The 22,681-nt window shown below is 36.2% G+C and overlaps 1 protein-coding gene across 1 annotated transcript in view; it reads right to left on the minus strand.

The window, feature by feature from the left end:
* Positions 1-22,681, minus strand: part of MYO16 (myosin XVI) — a 304,717-nt gene that overhangs the window by 100,244 nt on the left and 181,792 nt on the right. Inside the window, exons 17-21 of the mRNA XM_075137449.1 lie at positions 19,942-20,059; positions 19,150-19,221; positions 18,415-18,556; positions 9,832-9,904; positions 38-190 (exon numbers count right to left, since the gene is read on the minus strand). Coding sequence (XP_074993550.1) covers positions 38-190; positions 9,832-9,904; positions 18,415-18,556; positions 19,150-19,221; positions 19,942-20,059 — 558 coding nt within the window. The remainder of the gene's footprint in view (positions 1-37; positions 191-9,831; positions 9,905-18,414; positions 18,557-19,149; positions 19,222-19,941; positions 20,060-22,681) is intronic.

Genomic DNA, 22,681 nt, shown 5'->3' on the forward strand with positions numbered 1-22,681 from the left:
ATAAATATACACGGTGTAAAATGGATCTGAAAACTACCTGAAAGAAAAAATCCAAGGCTGCAGTATGGTTACCAGGAGAATACACCGTTTCCATGGCAACTCCCTCTTGTACACATTCTGCTTGCTCTTGTAGGAAAAGCACTTCATTGATGTACTGGTGTATCTTCTCATTGGTCATGTTGACACACAGCTATTGTAAAACGAAGGAAAAATGAGTATTAGAAGTTTACCGGATAATTCATCGGTGTAGGTTTTACTGCACGTCTAATACTGAATTTGATGAAATGTCAATCCACAATATGTTATCTCTCGGCAGCCCATAGATTAGCAAGACCCTAGGGAAATTTACATTTTAACAGCTATTAGTATTAAATTGGGAATAAACAGTTTTCTGCCTGCACAGTTCATTGTGAATTCTACATAAGAATTATCAAATACCAGCATTATCAAACATAGAGCAAATTTACACTAATTCTATTGATTGAGATGGGGTAACTCTATGTATAAACTGGTACACTTAATATTTTTCTGCAGTTTATACTCAGGAAAACTACACAGATGCAATGTGCTTTTATAAAAAATAACTACGTATTTGGTTAGGATCCTGACTCTGTAGTTAGTTCAACATTAACAAAGACATTCAAACTCTGCTTCCACATATAATGTCACTGAAGTCTAAAGCAGTCTCAGAAGAACTCGTTGTGTTTTGCCCAAATATATGTTATACAACACCTAGGGACATTTTACTAGATGCTTCTCTCCATTTTATGGATATTCTAAGGGAAGGTTGGCAAGAAAACGTCTTCAATAGAAAAGTTCAAAGTTTGGAGAGATAAATAATATAAAAGGCTCTCAAACATTTTCTCAAATAGTTTAAGAGGAATCTGATTTTCAATGAAAAACAGGTGGGAGTCGTATCAGCTTATTTTGGGACCTTTCGTATTTTACTCAAAGCTCGCAATCTGCAAAAAAGTAAATATTTAATAAATTTGTGGAATAAATGTTTTAACTATTTTATTTATATTAAAGTGGAAATTTTAGTGGAAAATTCTAAAATCTCCTCCAATGTTATACTATCACTAAGAAATTAAGAAAACAGAAACTCCTAAAAGGGTGGAAGGACCCTTTATATGAAGAATGATGCAAGGAATGCTTGCATGCCGTCTCTTTTCAGACTAAACTAGTCAGATATTTGTTTTGGCCATAAACTATATCTTCCATGAATAAAGTGTGTAAAAGCAATTCCACCAGCAAGTCATATTAAAAAATATGAAATATTTAGATCAATCCTAAAAGTATATGGCTTAACCTTCAGATGAGGGAAAAGAACCCAAGTAATGTGTAATAGCTGCCTGAATTTTCCATTAACACCTCATGCTAGAATAGTCAACTTGCACTTGCTATACAATGAAATAGTCTAGTGCGAATAACAGTAAGAAGAAATAAAACAAAACCCCCGTTTTATAACCAAATGTCTGTTATTAACTGTCTTTACCAATGCATGATAGTGCAGACAAAAGTCAGCTGTTTTTTAAAAGTGGGATTTCTAAAGATTCAGATTGTTATCTCATTTTATTAACAATGAAAGTATACAATTGACTTACATGATCTACTTATTTTATGGAAAAAGACAGATTTTTTAACTTTCTGGCAGGCAAAATATGCTTTACTGATCACTTTTCGTATTCTAATTCTAATTACAAAATCTTTTCAGAAGCTTCTTAACATTATTTTAGAAGGCAGACATAACATTACAAGCTTATACTTCACAGGATATGTAAAGCCTTAAAATGATGCATGCTATGTATATCTTTATTTGCAAATGAGTTGTTTAGAGAACCATGTCATTTAACTTTACACAGGTATGTTTTACCATAAGAAAAGTCGATAAAATCACTATAAACTCAAGTTTACTTTTTATCACATGCCAATTTCCTAAAATACATAAAAACAATAAATGTATTTGAGGACCTGACTGTGCAGCAAAATTATTAAACTACACAATTCAACGGAAGGGAAAAACTGTCTTAGTCATATCTTAAAAAGATCTGATAAATAGCATTGATTTTAACTGCCAAAAGTAAAAGGCATAGTATTTTGTTAAAATATTCACACATAACATGCTGGGCTGGTAAAGAAAAAAAAAACATTTATAAATTCTACAGATTGCTATATTATGGCATACACTGGTGTCCTTTCTAGTAATATAAGCAATAATGTCATTCAGACTGGCAGACTTGCCATAATGACAGTAAGGTTCTGCAAACCAGACCAGAAAGCAAGCTCAAGCGCTTATACAAGCTGCAAGCTGCTCCAAAGCTGCTCTCTCTAGCAGTGGCTGTGAGTAACAGCTCTGCAGAATGAGAACCAGGAGACCAGCCAGGGACTGCTGAAAAGCAAGACATTCTGATCATATCTTTCTCCATTTCAATGTTTTATACAACCTGCTGGGAAAAGATAATAAAATGAATGTTTCAAATTAAAAGCTTGATACAGGTTGACATACGAATTAAAACAGCCGAAATGTAGACATCAGATGAAAATGAACTATACTAGCTTTGCTAACCCAACTTCTTTTGCTCCACGTCGTATGAAGTGTTATATAAAACAATGACACATTGTCTGTCAAAAGATACGAAAAGTTCAGAAAACTAGATTTTTTAAACATGTATTTAATTGCACCCATGAAAATTAGATGGAAATGCAGTGGTAATAAAAGAAAACACAATGAAATTTTTACCTAAAACAAATGTTGTGGAAATAACTTTAAGCATTGTATATTTGGTTTACCTTGCAGCATTACTCAACATTACCTATGGTACTTTTTGTCATTAAACATTACCTAAACTGTTCTTCACATGCCTCTTATTGGCTCCATTCTATGTCTCTTCTGTAAGAAATCCTCCTTTCTATCCGTCTGTCTTTCTAATCCTAACTCATTATCATGTCTCAGTGAAAACAAATACACTGTCTATTTGTCCAAGTCTTCATTAAAAAGTACTTCTAGAATATTATTAGAAGAAAAAAAAAAATCTTGTTCAAGTATTTAAACAAACAACTTGAAGTATCATCCAAATTGTAGAATTTGGAAAATAATATAGTGGCATTTGGTAAAAGCAGTAAGTATTCATCACATCAGCCAGCGTTAGCTTGATCTCTCTTTTTTTACTACATTTGACCAGTTAGTACTATTAAGTACACTCCAAATTCAAATTTAGAAGAACAAAATTGTACTGTACTCCAAAGACAGAAAAGCACCTACAGCTTATGAAATTTTCCTGCTCTTCACTTTATATAAATAGCTATTTGAAAAGGCATAGCCAAAAAAAAAAGGGAATTTGTGAAAAGAAAACTTGGTGACTGTCAATCAGTGAGGGAATGATGGATGTAAATACCCTTTGGAAAGCTCATTTACATCCTTTGGTCATGCAGAAGGATTAGCTCTCTCAAGGGATGCGTATTCAGAGCATGGAGTAAAGCTTACAGCTATCATATCAACACATCTATCAAGCCGTATGTTATTGGCCAAGATGATGAAGCTACAATGTCAAGTTTAATTTGCAAGGATGTGTTCTAGCATTTCCCAAAAATGCAATTCTAAGATAGTGGAAGGCAGAATCATCTTCTATTTACTGAGATTGGACTCAGAAAATATTTTAAACCTAAGGTTGGTAATCACTTATTTCTCAGAAGTATCTTGATCACTCTTCCCCCATGTACCTGCTACCCAAACATTTCCACATCCTTTTTTTATGTAGAGTACTAATCAGAATATTTTTAATATATGTATAACAAAACCATTTATTCCTTTGCCTTTTAGGGGCAATAGGATCTAATACAGATTTCTTGTTTTCCATGCAGCTCCAACAAAAATTCAAATATAGTCCTCCTGTCTCTCTGTCAGAAGAACTTTATTTCACTGGGAACTCATGTCATTTCTGGGGTCTGCCATTAGTGGATCTGTGGTCCTCAAATAAAGTAAAACAGAACCCAGTGCTATATTAAAATTTTATTATGGGTAGCTGTCACCTGAAAAGCCTTCCACAAAGGAGGGTGTGAAAAGCCCTTCCAAAAGGGACACAATTTCAATACAAAGTGGAATAGTCCCCACCTAATTTTGTACATATAAAAGTATTAAACAAACAAGCAAACAAACATGGTAACAACAGTCTTTCCTTGAAAGAATTTGGAATTAAAGATACTGAAATAGTTCCAGATTATTTTTTCTCTCATACTGCTGGCCAGCAACTAAGTACTGTAGGATAAAAAAGGGTGCTGCTGTGGAAAAGTAAGATATCAGTTAATAAATGTCCTTGTGCAGCACTTCACCAATCAATCACAAACTGAGTCTAGCTGGGAATCTCAAATTTAGATAAATGATTTTATTTTTCGCCACAAAGTGTCTACCATAAAAGAATAAAGAAAAAAATAAACATTTTGATGTCAGGTACGTGATAAGGCAACTTTAAAACTGAGTAACACTACTTTTCCAGTGGCTGACTGGAACACTGGACAGATAATAGTGTCCTGCACAAACTGAAAAAAATGTGTGCAGACTGGAAAAAAGACCAAAGCGACTGAGAGGGAACAGGGGTACGATGACAAAAGCCATGCAGAGTGTAAGATCCACAGGAACCGGGTTGAGGAAGAGATTAAACTGCAGGATCGCCAGGCCCCTGAGAGCAGGAACAGGCTTTTACAGCCCCCCTCACCCTTCCCTGGGACCCTCACCCACACCCTGCCCATGGGCCCAGTCCCAGGCGACACCATGGCAGTGCCAGTTTCCAGCCCCGTCTCCAGCTGCTCCTGACAGGAGCCCAGCCCCGGCTCGCTGCTTGCCGTGTCAGGGCTGCCGATGGGCGCCGTTACCAGCCCTGGCTCTGCCCACCATGCTCAGGCCCTGCGGGATGGTGCCTGTCAGGCAGGGCACGGCCGGCCTTGGGGTACTGCTGGTGCCCAGCTCCCCCATGCCAAGGATCAGCTGGCTCTCGCTGCTCCACAACAAGGATATTAAAACCTTCCTGTGTATGGAGGCTAGCAAAACTCTGACTTAAAAATATCACATCGTTTTTCCTCGTTAAAGGCTGAATGAAGATAATAAAGCACTGTCCCTCGTCCTGTGGGGAACAAGGAACGCCCCAGCACCGGGAGCTGCAGAGGGAGGTTCTGCATTCACGTCCCCACGCAGTCTCAGAGCTCAGTGCGCGCCAGCAGCCGCCTGTTCCACAGGCTCGTACAGGGGCAAGCAGGGCCATCCGCCTGTGCTCTGGACAGGCAAAACCAAAGATGGCTGATTTCTTCTGCATAAAATAAAATATTGGAATCCTTCAGACTGTCTGAATGCAAAAACTCGAGTGTGTGACCTCCCGTCTGCTGTCACTGAGACTGCAATGACTGTAGAAAAGTTAGGTCATGTAACTTTTGTCTATTCATATCCATCCATCTACAAAGCACGCAACATGAGCTTACATTTGGATAGCTAGAAACGGTCTCATGGCGGAGGCAATGCAATTTAATAAAAAAATATTCTGTTATCGCTGTTTTGGCCAGGAAAGGTCACATGACAAAATTAAATGAAGTCTCAGCAGGGTTAACTAAAGAAATAACACGCTGAGAAGTTAAAACCTACCACACCTAATAATAAAGGTAGGTGAAAATTCCTGTAACACAGCTGGGTTGTACAAGCTCTTCTGCTTCGCCACAGTGACTCTGAAGTGAAGTCCTGAGTGGGGCAGGCAATGCTCTGTGCTCTCGGAGCCAGCTGGCTCCTGTCGCGAGAGATGTGCTGCACGGAGCTCCACGGGCGCCATCCCTCTCCCAGCGCTCTACTGCATCACGCAGATAATGCCGCACATACTTTAATGGGTATGGAGTTGAATGGGAGTCAAGAGACACTTGACTGTTTCCGTGATCTGCGGTCCTAATTCCGATAAATCACTTATATTTCCTATAAGAAGGAGGAGGATGTATATACACTTTCTTCTGCAAAACTTAAGAGCTCTACAGAGGCAGAATACCATGCAAGAGCTGAACACATTATTTAGCGAGAGCTAAATATTTTTTCAGTTTACCACTTGAATTAGACATCAGAGAGAAAAGACTACTAGAGTCCATTTTATTTAACTGCATTATTGCTCTTTATGATGCTTCCACAACTACAGACCTCCATTTCTGTAGAAAGACCTGACTTTCTGCAGGGTGAAGGAAAGCTACTCTTGATACTCTAAGGTCTGATTCTTCTGCTATTTCTTAGAAACAATTAGGGGAAAATGATACAGGCAACTTTATCAGCCTTCCCTCCTGCTTATTGCTTGTTATGTTCATTTGCTGCGAGTTCTTTCTGTTTGTGTTGTATGCTCTTGTGGTCAAAGAATACACTAGCATAAAGGTATAAAGAAGATAGCAGCATAAAGGTTTAAGAAATATCAGCATTCCTTGACTGCACTATTTGGAGTTGTGCTGTGAAGGAACCACGAATAAGATCTGACCTAGCTTTAAATAAATATAGTCCCTCTCAAACAAGGAAACGTAAGAAAACATTGAAAACTAACATCGAAAACTGCCACTGCTATTTTTGGTGGAGCACTCATATTTCCTGAAACGATCTCAAAATGAAGGTCATTTCTGTATAGAATAGGATAGACAAATCTGTGATTACTTCTGACTATGTTCAAATGCGGCTGCATACAAAGCTGTTCTGGCACAGCAGGTATGCAGCTGCTCTAGGAAAATGCTGTTCCCAAGCTAATGATCACTGCTAGGAAGTGATTGTAAATTGTAATTGGAGTGAGCTAAAAGTGTACTGTAGTCATTTACCATAGCTCAGCTGTTGAGCAGTAACTCACTATATCCTTATAATTCAGAAGCTTTCAGACTTTATTGAGCAATGACTCCATCAGACTGTAGCTTCTAAAAACACCGTCCCCTGTCTTTCAGCTTTTAAATTTCATACCAAAAATCACAACTCCACTCACTATCCATACACTTATTTACTGTTATTTTAGAATTATATGTCCTATTTTTACTATTATAAATATATAATGTATCACACATATGTTCTATAAAATGAAGGCTTACCAGTGCTCACCAAGTACAAGGAAAACTGAACAGTAATTAATACTGTTTTTAACTTCTAATGCCTTCTTCTTTGTAATTGCCTACAAAACTTCTCTCCTTGCAAGCTGTCAGTCACATCATCTTGCCTGCAGAAGTTACCAAATTCTTGGTGTAGACATAATTAACCTTACTCTTCTAGTTCTTTGACATCTATTGTCCTATGCATTGTTCATGAACTGTTCCTAGACCAATTCTTTGTTTGCCTTTGACATTTCAATACTCTAATGCCTTGTCATTCCAACACACTCACTGGAGTGAACAAGTTATTCTACCTGGTTTATCCAGCTCTTTCTTCCTGAACCATCTTCAAACACAGTCTATTAAAATGAATTGCTTAAACTGACATATGATTTACTGTCATATTGCTCTCTTAATTATGATATTAAACTGTCTATCAACTGACCTGATTTGAAGCACCAGAAAGATTCACGCAGCTGCTTGGAATGTCCCCAGATTTGGGCAATCAGGAGGTTTTAATCTTTCCTGAAAACAGTTGTAATTTCTTTTTTTTCAGGAAAGCAGGCAAACAGGTATCACAAAGAATGCCTTGTCTTACACTCATTTGAAACAAAAGGTTCATTTTCCTCAAATTACTTTTGTAATGCCATTTTAATACATGTTAATCTAAATGTGATGAAAAAGCAATTTTTATGGCTCCTCCACTGTTTGGCTGTAACATTTAATGTTAACGTTCTGCAGTCACAGGCCTTGACACTGGGCATGTTTGCAGACATGATGCAATGTTTTGCATGAGGACCCTATCTGGGCTAACAAGCCTGTTTATCATCAGGGTTAACGAGCCCAGGCAGAATACTGAACTAGGCTAGACTGCTAGACAGCTCCAGCTTTTGAGTGCAGGCTGTTTTCGGTATGTCTGCATGATTACATTGTGCCATGTGGAGATACAAACTGCTTCTTTTCATTGATGCTGCAACCTATCACTTCAGGAATCAGATGTATTAATCACATTATAGACTCCATATAAAAATTAACTCTGTAATTCCCTCACCTCTATTTTATCTTTTCAGGAATGCAGTTCAGTAGTTTCTGAGGTAATGACTCAGAGTATTACTCAATATTACTCAACAAAATGCATTCAGTCCAGGTGGAGGGACAGTAAGTGTCTCTTGAAATATATTTATTTAGAAAAAATAAAATAAAAGTGTAAAGTTGACTTTGAAATTATGTTTGCTATGCAGAAATCTTAAAATAAATTATTTTTACTCATTTTTCTTTGAGTCTCATATTTTCTCTTCAAGCATCCTCTGCAGTCACTAAGCAGAAAACGACTTACCCCAGAAATTGGAATTCATGGTATTTCATGATGTCAGCTGCAGAACTGATATGAGTTTCATGACAAAAACCAAACTGATATGAGTTTCATGACAAAAACAGAGTCAAAGGAAAGCAGCCAGTAAGTCCCAAGATGCACCCCTCTCTTTTGAGATGCATTTAAAATGTATAGGATACTTTATCCTTATTAATCAGTAGGTTATATGGAATTTTTTTTTGCATATATTCAGTCTGTTAAAATGTTTTTTATTTTTCATTTGATATTTTCCCCCAAAGTAGACATTCACACTGAGTAAATGACTGTGAATATTGGCACACATCAATAGTCCTTAATCCAGCAAACTTTCAAGCTAGGTAGAACTCTAATAGCAAAAAGTTTTGTAAGAGGGGAACTGGAATATGTTTTATTGCATTCTTACATGCTTTTTTGAAAGTAGAGGTAAGCTTACCTTGTTTGTGCTTTCAAACATTTGGAAATTGGGTAGCCATGTAAACATGCTACACAAACTAAACTAATGTAGCTCTATGACTTCTATTTCACTAGAATGAGAAAGTTGAGCTATAAAACAATGGATCGACTGGGATGAAGGGGCAAATTCTGATTTCAAAAAATAACAGGTCCTTTGTTGTTGCTGATGCCATCTCTATTCTTTTCTATGCTTTGATTTTCTATTCTATGCTTTGATTTTCTTCTGCTGCACTACAGAATGAATGAACAACTGAACAATAACTTCGACATCTCTTTCAGCATGTTGTGTAGAGTTGCTAATGCTTTCTGAAATACGTAATTCACAAGAGATTTGGTGTTCAGAGACTAATGTTGAAGGTGGGCAAGAAGTTCCATAATTTAAAAAAAAAGTTTGATATTTAAATGGATTTTTAGCCATTCAATAAGCTAAAGTTTAATTTATTTTCCATGTATGTAATTCAATTTTTTAAAAAGTCACATGTTGTAAAGTCACACAGAGGTGAATCTGCCAGTAATGGCACTTAGCATAATGTAGCATTTTCATTCTATTTTTTCTCCAAGGCATCTGAAGACCTTTTGATCTTTCTTCCAATCCAGTGTATTGTCCTCCTACTCACTGACCTAGTTGAAGTATCACTTCCACAACCATGAAAACAGACAACACTAAGTTATTTTCCTCAGATTGTCTTTCAGTGCTGATACTACCCCTCTTCCAAATCATTATAGTAGATGTTTACTAGATTCTTTTAAAATGATGAATAACTGTACAAAGCCCGGGTTTTCATTCACACACATATAGGCAGAATGGGAAAAAAAATATTTTAAGAGCAAATTTTCTCCTCCATGTATGTTTATATTCTGATCAAAACACTTGTTTTGGCTAAACCCCAAAACCTTAATACAGGAATTAACATTAACAGTTACAGTAAATTCACCAAAACATAGCCACTTACCTGTTCAAAAGTATTCTTTTGAAACTCCTCAAATCCAAAAATATCCAATACTCCAATTTCAAATACCTGGTCACTGGGAAAAAAAGATATTGCTGATAATAAGGATTCAAGCAAGTGAATAATATATCTGTTGTTTCTGACAAAAGTATTTCTGTTCTAGGATGAAAGCAGGCTGTATTTCAAAAACACGGTATGAAAGCAGACCATGTATACAACAGAATCAAAATTCTACCCACCAACCTATTATATCGAACATAAATAAAAAAGCAGGGTTCAAGATTGTTTTAGCAGCCACTTTATAAACTAAATTTGTAAGAGAAGGAAAAAATCTTAGCTTCTTTAAAGTCCAGTTTCTAAAGGTGTAGGTATCTATTCACTCAGATGAGGGATAGGCATTTAGGGGAAGTTTCAAAATTGCCTGGTTGCACTCAGTTACCTCTTCCAGTTTATATTTCTTCGACAGCCAGAACTGCTCCTACTAAATGTACTTCAAGGGAAACCTGTTAAGCCAAAGTCCTCCCTGTGCCAGCATCAAGTAGAGGCTGCGAGCTCAGGCTGCACAGAAGGTTACATCTCTCAGGGGAAAGAACAGTCAGGATTTGGGCATAAAGAAGACAGATGTTTCTTCTCTCTATATATAAAAGAATAATTGTTGGCAGTGCATCTAATTTGTCATATGCCACTGCTTGCATTCAGGGAAGGGCTTTTATTTTGGCCCAGTGGAAGGATTAAGGCAGGGCAGTCACCTAGGATTTGGACAGGAGAAATAGGAAGGGGACAGAGGTGTTATTATTCTGTACTTACTTGGGAGTAAGTCATTGTAAACCTGATCTGGAGAAGAAACTAAGTTCACTACAGGGAGCAAAATTAATGTTTTGGGATATCCTATTGTCTGCTTTGGAAGGATTTGAGAAATCTTTGTGAAAGGGCTGGGCTCACTGAGGCTGGGCTTTTTCTTTACTTTCTTCACTGTATCATTAGACAGAGAACATAAAAAGAGGGCTACGGTAAAAAATTTGTTGCGGTTTGCCTATGTGAATGCAGTGGGACTTTCTCCACAGTGAAATGATCTGCCGGCAGGATGAAAGGCTTTACACTATAGCCAATGGCTCTCTGGAAAAAGGAAAAATCAGCAAAGGAAAAATCAATCAGCTTCCTGAGAAAGGAGATGGACATTTTCTAAAGCAGATGAGTTTTCCTTTCTCTTTGCCAACGTAATTTGTAAATGTATGGGGTTATATGTATACAATTAATATTGCAGCTTGCTGTTTCTGAAATCTACTTTTCTTTCCAGATTTTTCCTCCATGTTCTATGTTTCCTCTATGTCTAAATCTATGTGTATATCAGGATATAGACGTAAAGGAGAAAAAGGTGATCCACCATTGAAGTACTGTAGTATAGTTCTATTTCAGTCATTGTAAACAATACCATTTAATTAGGCAAAGATCCAGCCCTGAAAATGAATTCCCATATAACAAACAAAAAAAAGTAAAATCATAAAAAAATTGAGTACTACGAAACAAGCTAGGAAAAACAATCCTCAGGGACAAGCAGAGCTGCCTTCAGAAATCATACCCAAGAAGTTTGTCTTCATTTTTAAGGCATACTAGTTCAATGCACTACTGATCGTCACAAGACTGGCTATGTGCGTAAATGTCAGACATAGAGAGTTGCATAATAAATCTAGTCTAGAATGACTTTGTCGGGCAGGAGAGGTTATCGTGAGGTCGATTAGCCTCCAAGGGAATTTCTACAACAAGAAGCATAAAGATATATCACTACCTCCATCTCTAGCAACGAGTGCAATTTAAATCGTGTTTTAAAATGTAAGCCTCATTCTCAAGTGTTCCTGAATAGAGATGGGTGTACATTCCTTGTCACAACGTGTTTTCAACAAAACCAGTCCATTTCTATAAAGAAGAATCAGACATTTTGGAAACAAACTACCTCAGACTAATATTGAAAAGCCAGAATTATTATGTTATTTAAATAAGTTTTGGAAAAAAAGTAGTTTGGAATTTCAGAATCCTTAATATGTTTTCACTCTTATTTTATTATTTTGTCATTTATCTATAGCTTTCCTTATAGGAAGGAATATTAATTTATTATAATTATTAAGAGCTACTTAACACAGATGGAATAGCTTATCCCTTCTCTGTCTGATTCAATGAATAGATTTGAGGCTGGATTGTTTACATCCCAGTTGAGTGCCACAACTGTTATTTTGTCAAATTAGACTCTCTTACTTTTTCTCAAGGAATATATAAAGATTTGCATAAGGAAAAGATCTAAACAAATTGACTTAATAAATTATTATAAATCAGGCAAAACACGAACCTGGCCCTAGTTTCTAAAACTCCAGGTAAAAGCCTTAACAGCCAGCCTATCGCCTACCTCAAATAACATTCCTTATCAAAACTGTGATATTTCCAAGAAATATCTTGATTTGCTGGAGATGCATTTGTTGACAGGAAAACATGTCATCCCAATTTTTTTGATGAACTCCACTTGATAATCTTGCCCTTGTATTATTAGAAGATGCACACACTACATAAAAAGAGTTGGAGGTTTTACATAATTAATATCTTGCCTACAGGGCAAGTATAACAGAACAAGGCTCTGCATCCTCTACAATAGCGACATTTTATTACTACATTGTGGCATTTATTTGCAAAATCTCACCAACCATGATAGTAATTTTCTGTATTAAATTATTGCCCAGATTTTGAAAATTAAATAGCAAGAGACAGCACAACATCAAAATTAAAAGTGTTGTTTTATACATGGCTACAAATTACTTTGCTTTGTTTTTTTCTTTCTTCTGTCTTCCTCTGTTTTATACCACTTTTCTTCTCAGAGAGAAGGTCCATATATGTTTTTCTTGGCTAGCTGTCAATCATATTAATTCCAGCAAAATTACTTTCCTTAAATTAATCATAGCAGAGATTCCCAAGGCAAAATAAAGCATGAATGATCCCATGTTTACAAATGAAAGGGCATGTCACCAGTGTCTAAAAGAACAAATATTAGAAAAGAGCACTTTTTGTTCTGAAAAATCCCCTTATTTTACTTTATTCTTTTATGGTTACTAAACATCACTGACACTTTTCCTTATTATGTTTCAGATATTCAATATTTACTATGTATAAATAAAACAGCTATAGTTTTAGTGAGGACTGAGACTTTCAATATTTCCTAGCATAGAAATTAGAAAAATAGCAATTGGCCAATATCTGAAGAATGTTTTTCTCTCTTAGACCAGTACATAGTTGTGAATGGTTAAAAACAGGCATGGATGTTAACCATAACTCATTTGTTTTTTATGATTTACAAAACAGCATTTCGACTGATAATATTTTACAATGTCTCCAGTTTTGCCTTTTTCCTCAGAATGAAATGTCTGTAAAGATGTCCTTATAGACTAGAAATACCTTTTGATCTTGTACACTTACCTGCATTATAAAGAAACTACACAAAAATTCTTGGCAGCTCCTAAAAACAATACACATACACCAGACATCCTGTCTGATGATCTACGGTCTTGGCAGACATCTTGCCATTCATCAGGAGATGCTCTTGACCTGTTTGCCATTCCTGGCAAGGTGAACAGAATTCCCTTTACAATACTTCTGACCCAATGCTTCAGACAAACCTAGAGGAGGTTATTTGATCGCTCTTTTTTCATCCTATATGGTTTTCAGCTCTGAAATCCATAGGGTTCATTCCCATTGTAATTTTTTGTAATCTGCATAAAGCAGTGAGGTGAATCTGTTGCGGCAGGATGATCTAACGTGCTTTTTCATCTGCCCCAGATATAACGTTTCTTGCTCTTCCTCCAACTTCTGCCAGTAACCAGGAAGGAAGCCAGTAGGCTTATGTCTGATCTGGATAAACTAGAAGTGATACTGATTAATGAGGAAATATTTCTAGGATTAGTTGAAGTATATAACCTAGCCTTCAAATGAGGACCCTCAGAATCCTACTTAAGACTCCCTCAGTTCTCTGAGGGGGACAGATTATACCCATTGTCATAAATATGGTTCTTGAAGGGAACAAGCTGAATACTCCCAGTTGGATATGTTCTTCATCTCAAACAATTACTAAAACAAACTAGTTTCTGAGACTTTTAAGATAGATTTTTCTGAGATTTTTTTAAAATTCTGAAATTTTTGCTGAGACTTGGTGTCATTGCCACATCTCTCAGTCATCTTACTCAACAACTGTCATTTTTCTTCTAATATTACCTTACCCAGGTGTGAGTGGTACAGATAGAGACAGCAGTGGGACACAGCGGAAAGAAACATTGGCTCCTTATCTGACAAACATTTCTTTGAGTGACATGACAGGTATGGCAGGAAGGGAGAAATATTTTTGCTAATAGAATCAAGATCTATAGCCCTCTCATCAGTACCACATACTCTTCCCCAGTTCCTTAAAGCAAAATTTGTCCTATGCTTTAAAAAATGGTGTTGTCTTGTTTAATGAAACACTGGAAATGATCCTGTCTGAAGCAGATCTCAAAATATATTATGCACCGTATTGTATTAGATGCTTTGTATTGTTTGTCTGTTTTAAAGATTTCCTTACCTCCACATATAGAGACAATTCTCATTATGCTGTGAATTTTCTCATTATGTTCTGAACAGGAACTCTCTTTCTGTCTTTCCTGCATTCCCAGTACCCTTCTACTAGGTTCAATAATAGATAAATAAACATTTTAGTTTATGCTCTGATTTTTTTCTAAAGCTGAGAAGATTTCAATTTCAGAATATCCCATTCTATAAATCAGATAATGTGTAGTAAGAAGTTTGTAAATGAGACTCCTGAGATCTTTCCTTTGCCCAGATAAGTGTTGCCACTGCTACTCTCTGGCAATATTTGAATTTCACTGGGAATAAGATCACACAAGCTTTCAGAAAATACCTACTTAGAAATGCTCTATTTGAAACAGAAATCTCCTATGGCTAACCTGGTGATACAGACAGAAGGTATAACTGAATGCTAGCTTTCTTTGCTTGTCTGTAATACAGCAGGCATATTGGCATTAGCTCCATCTTCAGGCCACGTAAGAGAGGAACTCTTTGCTAACTAGCTAATCGTGCTTTCTACCTACTAGCAGGCAGGGAAGACAATATCAAGATTTTCTCAAGCATATATACCTAATGAGCTTGTTTTTCATCAGAAAAGAAAAACAATGTTTCACAAGAGTTCACAGACACTCTTAAATCCCCGTAAATGTAAAGTCCTGTTGCAGAATGAGTCAGCAGTTCTTAAAACATCATCTTAAGGCATTTTATTACTAATATTTGGATCACTAGATCCAACTTTGCCAACGTGCAATCAAGTACCTTGAAATGCCATATTTGGGCAACCAGGAATGCTCTAGTCTCTTTTATCTACAAAACTGAAAATCAGCATACTTATTTGAATGGAAGTAAAACAGTAGTAAACTGATGAGTTAAGAGTCTTGGGAAGAAGTTCATCTAGACAATTTTTACAAGAATAAAATCAGTAGAAATCATTATACAAATTGGTGAATATAAATATTAATCACTTTTAAAAAATAATTATAAGCACCTGTGAGAAATTTTAATTGCTTTCCTCTAATCCCATTCTAGAGGCCAATTACAGAAAAACAGTTTCTCCCCAATGAATTTCTTTGAAACAGTATCAAGATGAATAAAGTAATAAACCTCAAAGGTACCTTGCAACCAGTCCAAACTAGCATCCATGGTTATAATTCAGTTCTAACTAGACAAAATCATAAGTAACTTTTTATGAAGGAGAACATTTCTGAAGGTGTATTATCTCACTTAACACTGTCATTAAAACTCTTGTTTATATTTATTGGATAGTATTATAAAGTAATGAATTTGCTGGATTCTGGCAAGACTTTTATCCTCCATACTTAATACCTCTAGAGCTTGGTCTTTGCAGCTTTTCATAGAACCGTCTCCCCTTTCCTTAGATCTAATGGCAATCATCACTTTTACCTTCGCCTGAAACCAGCAACAAACTATTTCATAGTACATATAAATCAATATTAATGACCAAAATCGAGTAGCTTCACCATAAAAGTCAAACCCAGGTAACTAGTTTCCTCAAAAATGTCAAGATCAAATGTTTCTCTTAGAGTTACTAAGCCAATAAATCTAATTTTATTGCTTCATAAATTCTCACTGAAGTGGGATGGAAGTACACTTAAGCTACCTCACAACAAAGCAAGAGAACTGAGTTAGAAAACTTATTCCAGTAAGTTGAATAACTGGAATAAGAGAGAACTTATTTCTGATGAAAGCTTCATCCCATCTGATAAGTAGTAACTGTGTAAGTTTCTGACTGGAGAATGAAGTGTGGCCTGAAATGTATCAGCCTTATTTAGCCACATTAGTTAATGTCTTTGGTGGGTCTTTAAGCAGAGGCTTATTAAAACTGCACCAAATTGGAGGTATAATGCTGCTAATTGATAGAATTGCTCAGAAGTATGTGAAGTAAATCTGAACCACAAATCACAGATTCATGCAATGACTTGCATTAATCCAACTTGCATCTTAAACTGTGCTATGCCTTGATTTACTACTACAGGTTATACAATATGATTAGGTTGGCCAAAAAAAAAGCTGGGGGTGGGGAAGTTATTTTCTTATCTTAAGCTGGTTAACTCAAGTGAGGTTGAAATATCAATGAAGGACAGCCAACTTCATTTTCACTTAAAATAAGCTATTTAGCTTCAAGTTTGGAAAGGCACCTGAGCCTGAATTTGGCCTGCTAAAATTTAATATGTCTTGTCAGCACTGCCAATATATTCTGAGCTGGTTAGCTTCCTTTAGCCAGCCTAAATGAAGAACTCCCCTTTTTCAAGCATAGGTATAATATAAAACTATTGCAAATTCCTCATTCCTGACAACATCAAACAGCTGTCCTGTTTTAGCTAGGACTTACAACATCACATAGTCTTCAAGTTACCACACAGGTAGAAATAGTTTCACTGAGAAGTATTTCCACAAGGCAGAAGTCACCTCAGGCACATATGATTGCACTAAAAGGAGACTACAAGGTAAACAATATACAAACAGTTTTGACTTTCATTATTTGAAGATCCTATGATACCTAGAAATTATAGGTTTACATTACTGAACAAGAGAGATACACAATACCCTATTCTGAAAGATTGTGAGATATCACATTTCAAAATTGCAAAATTACACATTGAAAAATTATTTCAAATAATTTAAATAGATTTTTAATATGCTGATTCTAGATTTCTTCCTCAACGACCTCTACAAATGAGCTCACTGTAATTAGGAATGCCTGAGCTGGATTGTTGTCTGTCACAGACATGCACTGAGCTAAGCCCATGTTCCATAACTCCCAGGAATGAATGGGGAAGAATTGAATGTGACCACATGCCACTGTCCTTCCTTGTTATAAATACAGTATTTCAAATTAGGACATGGATTGGAGAGTTGCTCTAGCTTGGTTGTCCAGGTGCCTGCAATTGTAAGGGGCTGTACAATCAGAAACAGACAATTAAAACCATTCCGTGCTACTGGCAAACCTTCCTTTGCCTCCAGCAGAAAACTAGGCACTCTGGTGGTATATATAGCTTTTATGCACAGAAAGCTCTGAGTTACTTAGGCATGGCAGCTTTTTCTGTCAGCTAAGCATATAGAAGAGAAATGTGATCTATTACTAATTGATCTACAAATAGGATAGGAATAAAAAAAAGATTGTGAAGTCTTCAAACTCTTAACTCTAAAAGACGACACTTGATGAATATTTGTCCTATGAAGCCAACGCAGATATGATATAAGGAAAAAATACTTACTCTTTTTTGGAAGTCCCACATCTATCTTTTGTGTATTTCCGTTTACCAATAATGCCAAGACATCTTGTACTTTGTGTTCGTAAGAAAGCTCATCTGAGCATGTGAGATGTTAAGTCACATGCATATCATAATCTAATTAGGTTTACTGTCTTAGTTTGCTACTTTGATTCTACTGAGACTTCTTTTTTTGTTTGTTTTTGTTTGTTTGTTTCTTGATTGCTCCGCTGACACACATTAATTAGCATTCATTTTTTCTAAGAAGGCACACTGGACAGCAACAGCATTGAATTTAGCAGATGATAACCTAGAGACATCCAGAACATTCTTAGAACATTTAATTTAGTGAAGTTTAAATATTCATTTGAAGGCCTTTGAAATTTTTTTTTAATACCTTGTGCTAAGGCCATAGTTTTGGGGAGAAAGAACAAGAATATTCTGCACCAAAAAAAACACCAGGCAGCTTTTTGCTTTTTGAAAGACTTAGCTCATTCTGTACTGTCAACTCTTAAAACGCTATTAATTCTAACCACCAATCTAGATTACTGCATAAAGTACCATGTCCCCCTACACAAGCAATTAAACTAACAAATATGTTACCGAGGAAACAATTTGAAGGAATGGCCAGTGATTTAAAAATCCAAGCATCACTGTCATGCTATCATAAAATGCTTTAAATGATGGAATTATGTTTCTTTTATGGATCTGGATTTGAACAGATAATGGCACACCTAATAGTTTGTAATGGCACTCCTACCTGCCAGTCTCATCTTGATTTTGAAGGTAGCAGTTGATTGTGTTGACTAAAAAGCTAAATAAACGACCATATAGAGATTTTGCCAAGAGATCCCGGTAAAATTCTGCAATCTCTATAGTGTGCCTTCGTACAATCATGTCTCCTAAGAGAGAAAGCAGAAAATGGAGATGAAAGCATGCTGTAAACTCGCCTTAAGTAATTTCAGTTACAGTAAGTCCTTCCATCCTTTTTATTTCTCCTTTGCCAAACATATACTAACATAACATATGTTAGTTTTTTTCTGAAGCCTTCAGTGAAAGATGAGAAGACTGTCAACACTCACAAGATCTTCAGTTTGGAAACACGTACCTTTGTATTTTTTTCAATAGAAAAGGATATGTGTACCACACAGAACTAGCGTTTTACTGAAAATAACTTTTTCAAAAAAATTTGTTTTTCAGGACACTCCTGTTGACTTTAGTTCTTAGTATTAATATCTAATTTGTTATCTTGACACCTTTTGCAAGATTAATCAGCTTCAGACTGTGAAACTGCTCTGCTCCATATTACAAAGACATTTCTAAGTCAGTGGCCCAGCCTGACTTATTGCATGGCAGGTAATCCTACATATTCCTCAGAGAGAAAATTTATAAGACCATTCAAGAAATAAGAAACAAAAATTATCTCCTTTTAAAATTCTCAAATGAAAATGCCACCAGGTCTGATCTATGAGAATGTAAGCTTGGAAAAGATTACCTTTAAAATACTGAACATCAGTTGTTAAGGCTGAAGCAAGCTCATCTGGTGAAACCTGCAGCATCCCTGCCACTGAAATGAAAAGAATTTAAAGAAAGCCTTATTTGTGCTCTACTGCATATTTTATTTTTTATAACAGATTTTCTTATGTAGATGCTATTTTTTAATAGTGAAAGAACCCACACATTCCAGAAAAGAGTGCTGTCACAGGAGTAATCAAAATTAATGAACATACAAAATCGGATTACTATAATCAGCACCTTGTGAAGTTTAAACGTATCTGTATATTACATTACAGCTTGCTTTCCTCTTTAAAGATTACTTAGGACTTTCCCCAGGGCTTGGCAGACTTTCTCTTGTGTTAGAGTTAAGGTATGCTACTTATTGACATAGCCATAAGCCACTTTGAAGAGATTTGTTAGTGACCAAGAGGGCAAACTTCAAAGCATGAAAACAAGAGACCCTTTTAAGACATAGATTTTGAATGTAAGCAATTCAATGCAAATTGTTCAGCTGTTGACAAGCAGCACAGAGCATTTTAAAATTTCTTTTGGCAAATGGTAGCATTAAATATGACATTGAATTAGATAATTTGCAATACTAGTATTTTCTTTTGTCCCATAAAAATCTGTAGTTTATAAAACATCCAAGTCAATTGGATACTGTCTTCCCACAGCAACTTATGAATTTTCAGAAGTAATTTTTTTTGTCTCCCTGGAACTGTGTTTCCATCTGTTGGTGGATCAGCGCAAGTGCCCTCATCGTGACGCTCCAAGGTCACGTTCTACTGACCTTGTTCCAATAGCTGCAGGTCTGACACGAATGCTGTCTCAGCGTCTGTCAGAGCCGTAAAGCGAATGTCTCCAAGATGTAGAATTGCTGAGAGAATTACAAACAGGTTCTCCACCTCCTGCACATATTTTATGCAGAATTAAAGATAAAGAAGAGATCTGTTGGGCACACCAGTGAAAGGCAATGCTTTATAAAAATACAAATTCTATTAGTTTGTATCATTGGCATTTACTAAGTTAAAACGTACTCATGTGTGAACTATTAACAGGAAATTTGGATTTAGAAATCAAACTGGAACCTATCTAGGACATAAAACAACAATATTAGCTTTTTTTTGTTTTGTTTTAATGTAAACCACGTTAACTGATGAGTTAAGAAAGTTTTTCAGAATGTGATAAAAAATACTGAAATATCTTTAATGGATGCATTATTTCTGCAAGAAATAAACGTATATTCTCCATAGAGAATTTCCATCAAGACAAATTCTGTATTGGGAATAGCAAGCTTTGTTTTTTCCCCAGCCAACTCATTCAATAACAAAGTGTCTAGCTCTAAATTATAACAGGTTCCTGGTAGTAAAAGTTGTAGTTAAGGTCTAAAAGAAACAGAAGCAACTTTCCTTACCCACACACTTTGCCCCCATGGTTGCATGCTATGTTCTGATGCCTCTAAGGCTGTGGAGAAGTTACCCTTAGGGTTAGGTTTTTCCTGGCCTCATTTTTACCACAGCAAGAAGAGAACTAATTTTCTTGTTTGTTTGTTTTTTTAATGTTTTTAAATTCAAGCAAAAAAATGATCCATGAAATATGAACCAAAAATGCTAATGCATGGAAAACATTGTGTGTTTTTGGATGTTTTTTAAAGTCAGTTATAAAACAATGGTGCTCCTTTAAAATTGTAACACAGGAAACCTGATATCCACTATAGCATTACATGGCATTATGCACAGCAAAGTTAATCGATAATTCCTGAAATATTTTTGAAAAATAATATTTGGAACCTGATTCTACTGAAACACTAGAAGTGACAGTGAGAAGTCTCACTTACTGGAATTTGCAGAATAAGATTAAAAAATACACTACAAATGAAATACTTAGCCAATACATCCCCTTTATCCTCAGGTGACTGCAATGAATTCAGAACACACTGAAACCAAGCTTGGATGACTTTTTATTAGTTTTCAAAAGCAACAGGTCAAAAAAAAAAGCTCTTTTTTTTTCTTCTTGTTCCTTTCTCTAATAAATGTGCCCTTCATCAGAGGACATTAAAAAAAGCTTCCGTTCTTTCTGGGATACAGACTACAGCACCTCTGATGCTGTTTATGCAAGTTTGATTCTCTGAAGTACGTTTGAAGACAAGAACTTCAATCTCTTACTGTATGAGATGATAGGGTAAATAGGGCAACAGTATATTTTTCTATTACACAGTACCAAAGCTGAAGATTAAAAAAAGCAATATATACAGGCGAAGTCTGAATAAGATAGCTCTTACAACACAAGACCTGTCTTGCTAATATGGCATTCAAGCTAGGGTGCTATACCCTGCTTCTTGGGAAGGGTATCTTCTTGCCCTTAGGCAAGATGGAACGGCACTCTAGTACAGCATACTTCTTGCTTGCTTGTTAGCTTGTTCAGAACTGGTTTGGGGATGACTCTACAGCACTGAATTACAGCAGGCTGGAATCGCTGTTTGTTCTGGTGATTTTGGTAGGGCCTCGGGTTTAGTTCACGTTCCAGATATTCAAACCCTTTCTCATTGTGTTCCAAGATGCATGTTCCCTCACTTTAAAACAATTTTTTAATAAACATTAACATACTTTGCATGTTACTGTTAAAGACTGATAGGGAATGTTTATGTAGTTCTTCAAAAAGATAATCTACTCTATCATTGAATGTGGCTAGATGGTCAAGGAATAATACATACAGACCTTTCCATGTACCTCAGAAGTAGTGGGTAGAAATTTTAGGAGATCTGTTTTATCTACATATTCCCCTCTAACCTGCAGCACAGGAGATCAGCCTGCAGTACTCTGGAGCTCCACAGATTTCTAGCCTCCTAAATGATTATTCTAACGCTGCCTGGATATAGAGGAGCCTTGAAGATAGTTTACACTTTTCTGAGAGGCAACTTACTTCCTTTCAAGAACTCTGAGCAAAGTGAAGTTGAAGTGCTGGATGCAAAAGAATACTGTATTTTTCTATGATGTAAAGTTTTCTCAGACAGTTTCTGCAGGCTTCTAAAACATGATCCATTACGCATTCAATTATTTATTTATGGGCTGAACCCCTTCCTCAACAGAACAAAAAGGTTAATAAAGTAGAGAGATCCACCCATCTGTGAACATGGGGCTAAATGCAGAACTGCCTGGAACTTTTGCTAGTGAAGTCTACAGGTGCAGAGCTGGAATCAGTAAGAGTAAGGAATAATTCTGTCAAATATAGCCATATGTGTTCAATTTTGTACATGGCCACGTGAATATTCATGAAAAAAACCCCACTCTTTATATTAAAAGGTGGCATAGGTTACCAAAGAACATTTGTTACTACCTTAACTAGGGAATGCCAAACAACTACATAATGTACCATCACCGCAGAAGTCTACCTCACACCTAAATAACAGCTTCAGCAGACTCACAATTTTTTTTACCAATAGCCCTTGATCCCTTTCTATTACAACTGTTGCCCATCTGTCATCTCTTATGATAATCTAGCATACTGTCACATTAACTTTTCCTCTGCTT

This window comes from Calonectris borealis, chromosome 1 (assembly GCF_964195595.1).
Source record: "Calonectris borealis chromosome 1, bCalBor7.hap1.2, whole genome shotgun sequence".
Taxonomy (NCBI): Eukaryota; Metazoa; Chordata; class Aves; order Procellariiformes; family Procellariidae; genus Calonectris; species Calonectris borealis.